General features: G+C 33.7%; 2 protein-coding genes across 2 annotated transcripts; both read left to right on the forward strand.

Moving 5' to 3' along the window:
- The first annotated feature begins 923 nt into the window (after positions 1 to 923).
- On the forward strand, positions 924 to 5,533 carry LOC120080014 (light-inducible protein CPRF2). Its single transcript, XM_039034536.2, has 6 exons — positions 924 to 1,399; positions 3,382 to 3,469; positions 3,660 to 3,882; positions 4,374 to 4,449; positions 4,548 to 4,673; positions 4,872 to 5,533. Exons 1-6 carry the CDS (start codon positions 995 to 997, stop codon positions 5,256 to 5,258), a joined length of 1,305 nt encoding a protein of 434 aa, XP_038890464.1. The 5' UTR covers positions 924 to 994; the 3' UTR covers positions 5,259 to 5,533.
- A 2,927-nt stretch (positions 5,534 to 8,460) lies between these two features.
- On the forward strand, positions 8,461 to 11,291 carry LOC120080274 (Tetratricopeptide repeat (TPR)-like superfamily protein). Its single transcript, XM_039034896.2, has one exon. The coding sequence runs from the start codon at positions 8,739 to 8,741 to the stop codon at positions 10,692 to 10,694; it is 1,956 nt and encodes a 651-aa protein (XP_038890824.1). The 5' UTR covers positions 8,461 to 8,738; the 3' UTR covers positions 10,695 to 11,291.
- The last annotated feature ends 64 nt before the right edge of the window (positions 11,292 to 11,355 follow it).

An 11,355-nucleotide genomic window follows, 5' to 3' on the forward strand; every position in this document is an offset into this window, starting at 1 on the left:
TTACAAATTTAGACTTTCAATTTTTAGTTTTGAGTATAATCATATTGAATAGGTCAATAATCTATTAGACACAAAATTTGAAGTTTCATATATTTATTAGACGCAAGATTAAAAGTTCGTGAACTTACTAGTCGGTTTTTAAACTTCAAAACCTATAAAACAAAAATCTAAATTTCAATGACTAAACTTGTAATTTAATCTTGAAATAATGGTAATAAAGTAAAAAAAAAAAAAAAATTGCAAATAAAAGATATATTCTAGGTTAAATTACAAATCTAGTTTTTGAACTTTAAAGTTTGTGTTTTATTTGTCTTATGAAGTTTAAAAAAGGTCTAACATGTTTATGAACTTTCACTATTGTGTTTAATAGATTCCTAAACTTCTAAAATCCTATAATAGGTCTCTCGAGTCACAATTTTTAATTTTATGTCTAACAGGTTCTTGAAAAATTGTACAAATCACCCATGAACCATGTGATTTATTATAATTACACCCCTAAATTTTTAATTTGATCATTCACTCTCTAAACAATGTGGTTTACTACAATTACACTTCTAAACTTTTAATTCGATCATCTATCCCTATGTAGTTTGTTAATTGTCGCAATCAACCCCTATGTTAGTGTTGATATCGATATATTTATAAAATTAAATTTCATCAAATATTACCTCAAAAAAAGAAAAAATGCTAACACACACATATATAACACTCACGAACCAAAGTGAATATAAATTTTTAACATACTACAAGGAATTGATTGAAACAAATAAAAGAGTTTAGAGATATAATTGCAATAAATTCGTATATGTTTTAAAAATGGTTCGTGATTTATGAGATATATAATTGAATTTTATGTTTAATAGTGTAATTTGCACACGTGGAACTTATTATATATGACGAAAATAACCCTGCATCGGAGCTAAAATGTTCTTTAAGCATCAGATTTGCAAAGGAGTCGACAAGACAAAGAAAGACAATTGGAGAGAGAGAGAAAATGGATAGGGTGTTTTCAGTGGGTGAAATTTCTGACCAGTACTGGTCGTCGGAGCTCGCCGCCGCTCCTCCGCCGTCACGGCCGTCGCGACCGGCTGATGAAGGCTCCAAAATGAACCGTAGCGCATCGGAGTGGGCCTTCCAGCGCTTCCTTCAAGAAGCCTCTGAAACTTCCCCTCATTCCTCTGCTGCTGACCATGGGGAAGGGGAAGTCATCGAGATCAAGGACTCTGCCTATAATCAATCACACAAACTTAATGCTAATCAAGATGGTGTTAGTAATTGTAATAGCAGCAGCATTTCTTCCAATGCTGTGCCGCCGAATATTCCGATCGATTCTGAGGAATATCAGGCCTTCCTTAAGAGCAAGCTTCATTTGGCTTGTGCTGCTGTCGCCATGAAGAGGGTAAACTTTCCCCTCTCTTTTCTTTTTTGCCTTCTTATTGATGGGGATTGTTGATTTCTTTTCCGTGTTTTGTTGATGAGGGAATTTTCAGAGAGTGGACTATATATTGGAAATCTGAACAATGATTTTTGACATTTTGGAAGTGTGTTTGGTTGTTTTATCCGTTCATTTATGTACTGATTCACTAGGGGGCTGGTTGGTCGAAGCTCAACTTCTTTAATTTTTTCTATTTCCCTTTCTCATTCGGTTTTATTCACATTTTTAGTTTTTCTGGAAGATGGGAGTTAGCTCTAACGTGATGGATTGCTGGGTTAAGATTAGGAGTTGGGGGGTTTTCGTTAATTATCTTCTGGGGTGTTGTAGCGATAATTAGTATGATCAAGCGTTTTCTTATATTTCTTATGTGAATTTCAACTTCTTCATATATTAAAACGAGATATTATTTTGATTAATGCTTGTGGCTATGTTATCCCCTTCCCTCAGAACCAATCTTCATTTGAAAAGTTGCTTCGATTGGAACTGATTCATTTTGATTATTATTATTATTATTTTAATTGTTGAGATTCGAATTGTCTCTGCTGCCTCTGGTCAGATAGGAAAGAAACCTGTAGCTAGTGACTAGAATAATTGCTTGTCTGCAGAGTTTTTAGGAAAAAGAAAAAGCATATTCTGAAAGTTATCAAGTTTAGCTGTCCATGAATTTGTCGTTGATAATTTATTGAAGCTGGAAAGTCTACTGTTCATCAGTGTGAAGAGATTTCCTAGAAGGTAGAGAGGGTTTAGCAATTTTAGAAGCTCCAGACTCTAGGGTACCAGTATGAAAGGCTTTTCTTTGAAGTAAATTTTCAGATGAATTACAGACAATAGCTCTTACTCGCCTTCTTTGCTTTTGGTGAGGGAAAGGCCAACACAATTCCAAAATCAATTTATTGACAATTGACTCAAAAGCGTTACGACCTTACTTGAACATGATCTGTTCTATAGGTTGTACAAATGTGTCTTTGAGTTCTAAGGAGAGTTAAAAATGTTGTGTCTCATGCTTTTTGGTGCCATTCATGATATCTAAAATTTCATCCCATAGTAGTTTTAACATGGAGTTTACAACTTTACTGCACTTGACTCAGCGATAGAGGTTGTATGACAAGTTGAAAACAATATGAAGGGGAGTGCAGCTGCTGTGATCTTTACAGGTTTGGAAAACTAGAAAGGAAATATTTTTTTTAATTGATGTTAGGGGAGATAAGGAAGAGTTTTGAGATATTTGATAACCACTGATATTTATTTTAATTATTTATGTGTCTTGACTAATTCAAATGAAAAACTGCAAAATTTTACAAGGGCCCTTATAGGATGTTTAATATTTTTTTGGTAGCTGCTACCATAGATTGTATTGTATCTACGATCTTCATGACTTCAAAATCTCCAAGTTACTAACTTACTACTTAGGGCCACTAGAGGCATATGATTTATTAGCTGAATGCTTTCTTTGGACGCACAATTCCAATGTTTTCTCAAACTACTTCATTTTAATGTCCTCTTGTATTCTTCTAGCCTGACTCCTAGTCATTGTTGATGCTAACTTTATACCTTTTTCTAAGAGATGAAACAAGCTTCATTAGAAGATGGTGATAGCTAAAACAAAACAACCTTAAATGACAAAGGGGCAAGACAATCCTTTTAATAGTTTTATTCAATTGTTTCTTCCATCACCAAAGGAAAAAAAAAAAAAAAATGAAGAAGAAAAACAAGTATTATTAGCCATTGGACAGTTGAAAAGTAGCCTGTCTGAAGAAGTAATATCAACTGCTGGAAATTAAAAAGATGATCTTTTCCTTCTACTTATATATTCTGCCTTGTGTACGTGATCTACAATCGTCAAATCCTAGCTAGATCTAGGATGAAGTAAAAGCCTTACTTTCATATTAATTGATCTGGAGAGTACCCCAGGCCTCAAGGTTGGTGACATGTTTTCCTATAAGCAGGGATCCTTTAGAATGACTCCAGCTTCGTCCACCTCAGCTGACTGTGGATCACAAGCATCTAATACGTTGGGAATTCAAGTTCCTAAAGGTTAGGATTACAGCATGTATATTTTTTATTTGTCAAAGATAATATGGGATGTAATTAGATTTTTTGCCTTTCTTTATGTAGTTTATATGTATTGTGACTATCTTCTTTCTCTCTCATCATGCGGATGATTAAATAAACGAACTGCTGAATTCAAGATTTTAATTTTTATGTGTATCCTTCTCGTCCATAGCTTCTAATATAGGAGCTGGGAATAATTCATTAAGGTCACCAGATAAGGATATAAATGGAGCTGCTGGAGTCACTTCCTCATCCATTGTGCCAAAAATATCTGAGGTTCGAGCTCGGCAAGCTACTAGTGGATCATCAAGAGATCTGTCGGATGATGAGGAGATTGAGGGGGAAACCGAAATAAATGAAAGTAAGGACCCTGCCGATGTAAAACGTGTAAGGAGGTAAGGTTATGTAACTATCTGCTAAGTACTAATTTAGGGATTGCATTGGAGCTTTTGAGCCTGTCCTCACTTTTCGTGTTTATTGACAATATTTATGGCGGAGTTAGCTTTGCATAACAACTAACCAGTGTTATTGCGAATGCATTGTGTGAATTCTGGTGGTACAAATAAATTTTAAATCATATCTGATTGGGCTTTCTATGTCATATTTCTTCTGCTGTCCAAGATAATATGTTCTTTTGGATTTGAGAATTTCTCATTCAGCAGAAGCTGTTCTGGCTTTTGTGTAAAATTATCCATTATTATAAGTCATTTCTACACATGTTATGGAACTTCATAGGGGTGATCTCTGCAATGAAGTGGTTGTTTTAGTTGCATGGTAGATCATAGTGCAAATTAGTCATGGAGTTCTCGTTCCTACTTTATCTTAATAACGCGACAAATTTTTTATTTCTTATCAAACATTTCATTGTTCTCTGCATTGTTTTCAGAATGCTTTCAAATAGAGAATCAGCTCGACGATCAAGGAGAAGAAAGCAAGCACATTTAACTGAACTTGAGACACAGGTGTTTATTAGCTCATGTTGACATTGTCCAATGCCTTCATACCTCTTTTATAATCTCCTGAACTGATACACTGATTCATTTTCTTTTCATGAACCAAGGTTGCCCAATTGAGAGTTGAAAATTCTACCTTGTTGAAGCGCCTTGCCGATCTAAGCCAAAAGTACAATGAAGCCAATGTTGATAACCGAGTTCTAAAAGCTAATGTCGAGACATTAAGAGCAAAGGTACACAACAATCCTTTGGTTCTCAGTTTTCCTAACGTGTCAGAAATTTTCTTGCTCACGAGCTTTGTTAATAGATGCAATATACTTTTCCTCTCATTCCGGAAAAGAAAAGTGCTTGAAACGTAAAGTTACCACTAGTTCAAAGATGTAATCTTGGTCGAGCACACAATGCAACTAATATTATTTCCATCTTGGCAGGTAAAGATGGCTGAAGAGACCGTCAAGCGAGTTACTGGTAATCCAATGTTCCATGCCATGTCAGAGATCTCCTCCATTGGCATCTCTTCATTCGATGGTAGCCCATCTGATGCATCAACAGACCCTGCTGTTCCTTTGCAAGATGATCCATGTCGTCATCTATATCAATCAACATCTAGTAACCCCGCAGGCCCCCACGACATAGTAGTCAACAACGGAATGGCTAACATTTCACAGGTAGGCAATGGGCAGCAGAATTCTCCATCTCAGGTACCGTCAGCCATATCGGGGAACAAGACCGGAAGATCAGAGTCTCTGCAAAGAGTGGCTAGCTTGGAGCATTTGCAAAAGCGGATTTGTGGAGTCAAAGCAAATGCAGAGCAGTAGTAGATACACATCAGGCAAGAATTAGAGGTGGCCCTTGTAATTATGAATGATTTATTTTTGTCCTCATGAGCTGAAAATGAGCTTTAGTTGTGGAGATTGATTCAAAAAAATGCTTTACTCATATGCTAACACAACATTGAGATTGATCATTTGTCATTGATCATTGGATCATTGATGCTGTTAATTTTGTGGCCTCCTCCCATTTATTATGTAATAATTCTGAATGAAACAGGGTAATTATCATTCAATGATGCACTCTTTGTATATTTTTGAAATGCTTCTTTTGTTAAAATTGGTTCAAAGCTCCATTTTTTCCCCTTAAACGTGATTTCATTTTGCTGGTTGGCGTACGGTTTTTTCTTTTTTGCTTTTGTTTTCAATCAACACAAATGTTCACTCTCCCTCTTTCTTTAAACATTCTTTATAAGTTTTTATTATTTTTTCTTTAGCCGTCTCATTTTCATCAATATATTTTTAGATTTTCTTTTTATTATTTTAATTTATCATATTTAAAGAAAAATCATTTTTAACTTGACGACGACCATAGATAACATAAGAAATTCAACTTTGCCTACTATCAATTTGGAAGGTGATAGTCATTTGGATGATAATATAGAGCATATTATTATTAGTACTCAATTTGATGAAGTTGAAGATCAAAATATGGAGTTTACTATTGATTTTCAATCTGACATTGTTGAGCCAATAATTGGGATACAATTTAGTTCATTGTGTCAATCGTAAAGGAGGAATTGATTTTAACGAAAGGAACCGATATCACATAAAGAGAAACTAATGGAGACATTTTAAAAGTAGATTTTTGTTGCTCAAAACAAGCGTTTCGTCAAGTAGGCAAGTGAAAAAAAGTGTTTCGTGAAAAGAAAGTTTTTCATACACTCAACGAATTAGATATATCTTTAAGTATAAAGAATATTTTGTTGAATGTTACATAAGTTTATATGTAATTTTAAATATTTATTTATAATTTAGTTGTATTTTTTGTTACATTATATTGTTATTTTGAATCTTCAAATTTTAATTGATTATTTATACAAGTCTTTAATTTAGGGTACGTATATTCAAACCTCTAATTTTTATAGTATGAATTGGCTATTTGACGTTAGAATTTAAATCAATGTTGCTAATCGTAGCATTTGACAATCATACTGAAAAATATATAATCATGTGTGCCTCTTAATTGGATAAACAATTGAAAAAAGAATCAGGAAGAGAATAATTTAATTTCATAAAAAATGGATGATTTGGAGATATTCAAGCAAGTTTAATTTTTTTTTCTTAAAATATGATAAATTAAAATAATAAAAATAAAATTTAAAAGTATATTGATGAAAAATGAATGAAAATGAGACGGTAAAAAAAAAAAAAAAAGTCAATAAAGGCTGATAAAAATCTATCAGTGTCAATTAGTGATAGAAATTGATAAAAGTCTATCTTTAATATTATGTGATAGATGCTGATAGAAGTCTATTAGTATCTATTAGTGATTTTTTTTTTATTTCTGAAACTTTTTGTAATAAAAATAAAATTTAAAAGTATATTGATGAAAAATTAATGAATATGAGACGGTAAAGGAAAAAAAATGAAAGGTTAAAAGAGAGAGTGAAAAGTTATATAGGGTAAAAAAAAATCACGCTTAAGCAAGAAAAAAATAGAGTAATCGACGTGGCACAATAAGACTATGCCACATGGAGGGTCTGCAGCTGCAGGTAAGTTAGTTTTTCTCTAAAATTATAGAAGCTTAATATTTGAAATTTTAAAACAAATAATTTTATTCGTTGAAATTTGAAAAATAATTTTGAATTATTTCTAAGTTACTTTGATGGTTAGTTAAGTAATGATGAGATGATTTAGTTCTGACAAACTTTGTTGATTTGACAAAATTAATTAATTTAATAATAGAAAACATATTTTGTTGGTCCATAAAATTTGGTTTAAGTTCATTTGGTCGCTTCATCTTCATATGAATAATTTTATCTTTAAACTTGTTTTTGGTAGCACTTTCTATCCCTCCATTAGGTTTTTTTTTGTTAATTCTTAATTGAAAATTGACGTGACACCTATTTTTTATTTAAGAAATTTTTTTCGTAATTTTTGTTGTTCTCCCTCCCTCCCTCTTATGGTTGCCACGTCACCATCCACGGACACCGTGTCACTTTTTTTTTCTTTTTTTTCTTTTTTTCTTTCGTCTCCTTCTTTCCTCTTCTTTTCTTTTCCTCCTCTTTCTAGCAAACAAAAATCAACAAATAACAATCAATGTTTGTGGTGGAGTCCACACATGTTGGATGATCACTATTTTCAAGCCAAATCTATATTACTCGTTGTCTGTATGCATATGTAGTAAGTTCGCAACAGAATTACAATTATCATTAATATGATTAGTGTACTATTTTTATTGATTGATGTTAAAAATTTATTGATGATAAATCTATCTTATATGATTCATTTTAAATGAAAAGAAATATATGTATATTACAAACATGAAACTATAAAGCCGAAGACTATCAAATAGTATTATTTATACTTTTCATTAGTGAATTTTGACATCCATCACCATTGAAAAATATACTTTTTAGAAAGGGACTGAGTTTTTAAGAATGTGTGTTTGGTCTCTAATGCTTCAAATTAGTTATTTTAGTCCGTGAGTTCCAAAGAATAGATTTAAAATGTCCTTAATTAATAAATCTATTAAATTTAAATATAAAATTAATTAAAGATATGATGTGGAGAATATATTTTTTCATATCTTCCACTTCTCTCCTCTTGTCCTCTCTTCTTCATCCACATGTCTCCTGCTTTGTGATTATATGTTTTTATTTATTTTGATTCCGTTTGCATTAAGGTTGGCTCTGTGATTTGTTTTCACATATTGTTTGGGTTTGTATTGTTCATGAATCTTTCATTCATTTTCTTGTGGGGAGGAGAGGACAAGAGGGAAAGAAGAGAGAAGTGAAAATTATTTAAAGAAAAAAAAAATTTCAGTTCATCTCAATACATCATATTTTTAATTAATTTTATATTTAAATTTAATACATTTATCCGTTGAGGAAATTTCTAAACTTATTTTGAAAATTTATGAATTAATATGGTTAATTTAAAACCTTAAAAATCAAACGTATCTATCCTTGAAAACTCGTACCAAAACTATATTTTTCCCTTTTAAAAATATTATACAAATCTTTATATTTACTTCTTCCCTCCAAAATTCTGTTCTATCCTTAAAGTAACCATTGAACATGCTGTGGAACAAAAATGTCCTGATTTGTGAAATATACCCTTCCAATGGAGTTCAAATCAAGAACCAGGATACATAAAAGGATCTGCCTTGGGAATTCACCCCTTAAACCCTAATGCATAGAACAGAAATTCTACAACAAGATTTGAAATCGCTGGCGTTGATCTACCGTTTCAATCTCTAATGATTTATAGAAATAATTTAAGTTTCCTTTTGAATTTTTACTTATGTATCGCTTTGGGCGAGGCATTCGCCTTCTTAGTTCAGCTTCAACAGGTAAAAGGATCAACTGGGATCCAACTGTGGACCTTAAACTCAATCACCCATCTCTTATTTTGCTTGAAAAATGCAATTCAAGAACCCAATTCAAACAGATTTTAGGACATATGATGAGAAACAATTTGGTGGGTCAAACATTTCCCATGAGTAGGCTTCTCTTTTTCTCTGCTGTTTCACATCCTGAGAATCTGGAATTGGCTATTCTGTTGTTTAATCACTTTACTCCTTATCCAAATCTTTATATATTCAACACAATGATCTTAGGGTTTTCTTTTTCAACTGAGAAGGCCTTTACCATTTATAGTTCTATGCTCCAAAATGGCACTTACCCAGATAGGCAAACATTTCTTTACCTTCTTCAGACTACAAAATTTGTTGCTGAAGTGAAACAGATTCATTGTCATGCATTGGTTGTTGGTTTTCTGTCAAAGGAAGAATACTTGCAAAACTCACTAGTCAAGAGGTATATAGACAATGGATGTTTTGGTTCTGCTCGCCAATTGTTTGACGAAATGTCGGGTCGGGATATTGTCTCTTACAATATCATGATTGTTGGATTAGCTAAGATGGGAGACATTTTGGGAGTTTTGGAATTATTCCATGATTTGGGGTCTCATGATCTTGAGCCTGATGATATCACCATGTTAGGCCTTCTCTTGTTATGTGGGCAGTTGGGTGAGGCAAAGTTGGGAAAATCTGTTCATGCACAGATTGAGAAGTCCAATGGTTCTTCAAATTTGATACTATATAATGCCCTTTTGGACATGTATGTGAAGTGCAATGAAATTAAGCTTGCTCGAAAAGTCTTCGACAGGCCAATGGAGAAGGACACCGTTTCCTGGAATACGATAATTGCAGGATATGCCAAGATAGGTGAATTGGAACTTGCTTGTGAGGTTTTTAATCAGATTCCTACAAAAGATATTGTCTCCTGGAACTCTTTAATTTCTGGTTATGCAGAGAACGGTGCTTATGTGATGGTCAAAAGCTTATTTACTCGTATGTTTGCAGAGAATGTTAAACCCGACATGGTCACTATGGTTATCTTGATCTCTGCAGTAGCAGAAATGGGAGCTTTAGATCAGGGGAGATGGATCCATGGATTAGCAGTGAAAATGCAGACAAAAATAGATGCATTTTCGGGTTCGGCATTAATTGACATGTACTGCAAGTGTGGAAGCATCGAAAGAGCTTTTGTTGTTTTCAATCAAATTTCTGAAAAAGATGTCACAACATGGACAACAATGATCACTGGATTTGCCTTTCATGGATATGGAAAGAAAAGTTTGGAACTATTCTCCAATATGCAGACCGAAACAAAGCCTAATGATGTGACTTTTGTTTCAGTTCTCGCAGCGTGTAGCCACAGTGGATTAGTTGATGAAGGGCTCAAAATATTTAGCAGCATGAGGAAAAGATACAGTATTGAACCAGGAGTCGAACATTATGGATGTTTGGTTGATCTGTTGTGTCGGTCGGGGAGGTTGTTGGATGCCATTGATGTGATAGAAAAGATGCCTATGGAACCCAGTCAGTCTATTTGGGGTGCAGTATTGAGTGCATGTAGGATGCACAGGAATATGGAACTAGCAGAGAGAGCTTTAATGGAGCTGCTCAAGTTAGAGCCTGAAGAAGAGAGCGGATATGTTTTGTTATCTAACGTGTATGCGACGTGTGGGAGGTGGGGCTATTCGGACAGCATTAGAGAACTGATGAACAGCAGGGGAGTGAAAAAGATTGCAGGCTGTAGTAGTGTGGTGGTGGATGGTATGGTCCATGATTTTACAGCTGCAAATAAACAGCATCGAAGATGGATGGACATTTGCTCTATGTTAAGCTTTCTAACAAGTGAAATGAGGTTGGAAGCTAATGTTCCATCACAAGCAAACTTGGCTACAAGTTGAAATAACGTCAAAAGGTTTCGAGAGCTCAGTTTGAATATCGGTCTTAGCTTGAATTCATTCTTTGGGTCAGTGAAGGAAGTAGGTATGGTTACTATAAGAACTATGGCTCTTTACTATTTACAATACCTCAATACCCTTTTTTGCCATCCTTTTCCATAAACAACCAACCTCCTCTAACTCAATTTTTAAAAGAAATTTCATGGTTAGTATACTACTGCGCTCCAAAGCCTTACTTTTTATAGAGTTGTTTGCAGCTCGTGTCATGTCACTTAGATTTGAACTTTCTCGTGACTCGCACTTTCACCATAGAAAGATCGTGTTGCTAGGCAATCTTTTATGGTTATTCTACAAAAGAGGGTTACTAAGGATGATGATAGTTGCAAGAAATGGGGATAGCCTTCTCAATCTTTATAGTTTCAAGCATAAAATGTGTCTTTTTAGCCATATTAGTGAAAGAGACATAGTTTGATGTGTGCTTGGACGAAGTATGGATCAAACTTTGTGTTCAATTTAAAATTACAATACTAATGTAAATTCTTACCTTTTGGAATACAGGTTGATTTAAATTAAGATATCAATGTGAATGCTTCCTTTGAATCAGATATGACCTTGGAGATTTGTTTGTGAAAGCAGAGAATTACATAAGCTTGCTTTAAGAAAT

Source organism: Benincasa hispida, chromosome 6, assembly GCF_027475165.1.
Source record: "Benincasa hispida cultivar pf3 chromosome 6, pf3_genome.v1.1, whole genome shotgun sequence".
Taxonomy (NCBI): domain Eukaryota; kingdom Viridiplantae; phylum Streptophyta; class Magnoliopsida; order Cucurbitales; family Cucurbitaceae; genus Benincasa; species Benincasa hispida.

Bases quoted from the DNA above. Each gene is read 5' to 3' on its own strand.
- LOC120080014 (XM_039034536.2), top strand. From the start codon at position 995: ATGGATAGGGTGTTTTCAGTGGGTGAAATTTCTGACCAGTACTGGTCG. The intron at 1,400-3,381 runs GTAAACTTTCCC...TCCTATAAGCAG, and splicing joins CTGCTGTCGCCATGAAGAGG to GGATCCTTTAGAATGACTCC. The intron at 4,674-4,871 runs GTACACAACAAT...CCATCTTGGCAG, and splicing joins TCGAGACATTAAGAGCAAAG to GTAAAGATGGCTGAAGAGAC.
- LOC120080274 (XM_039034896.2), top strand. From the start codon at position 8,739: ATGTATCGCTTTGGGCGAGGCATTCGCCTTCTTAGTTCAGCTTCAACA.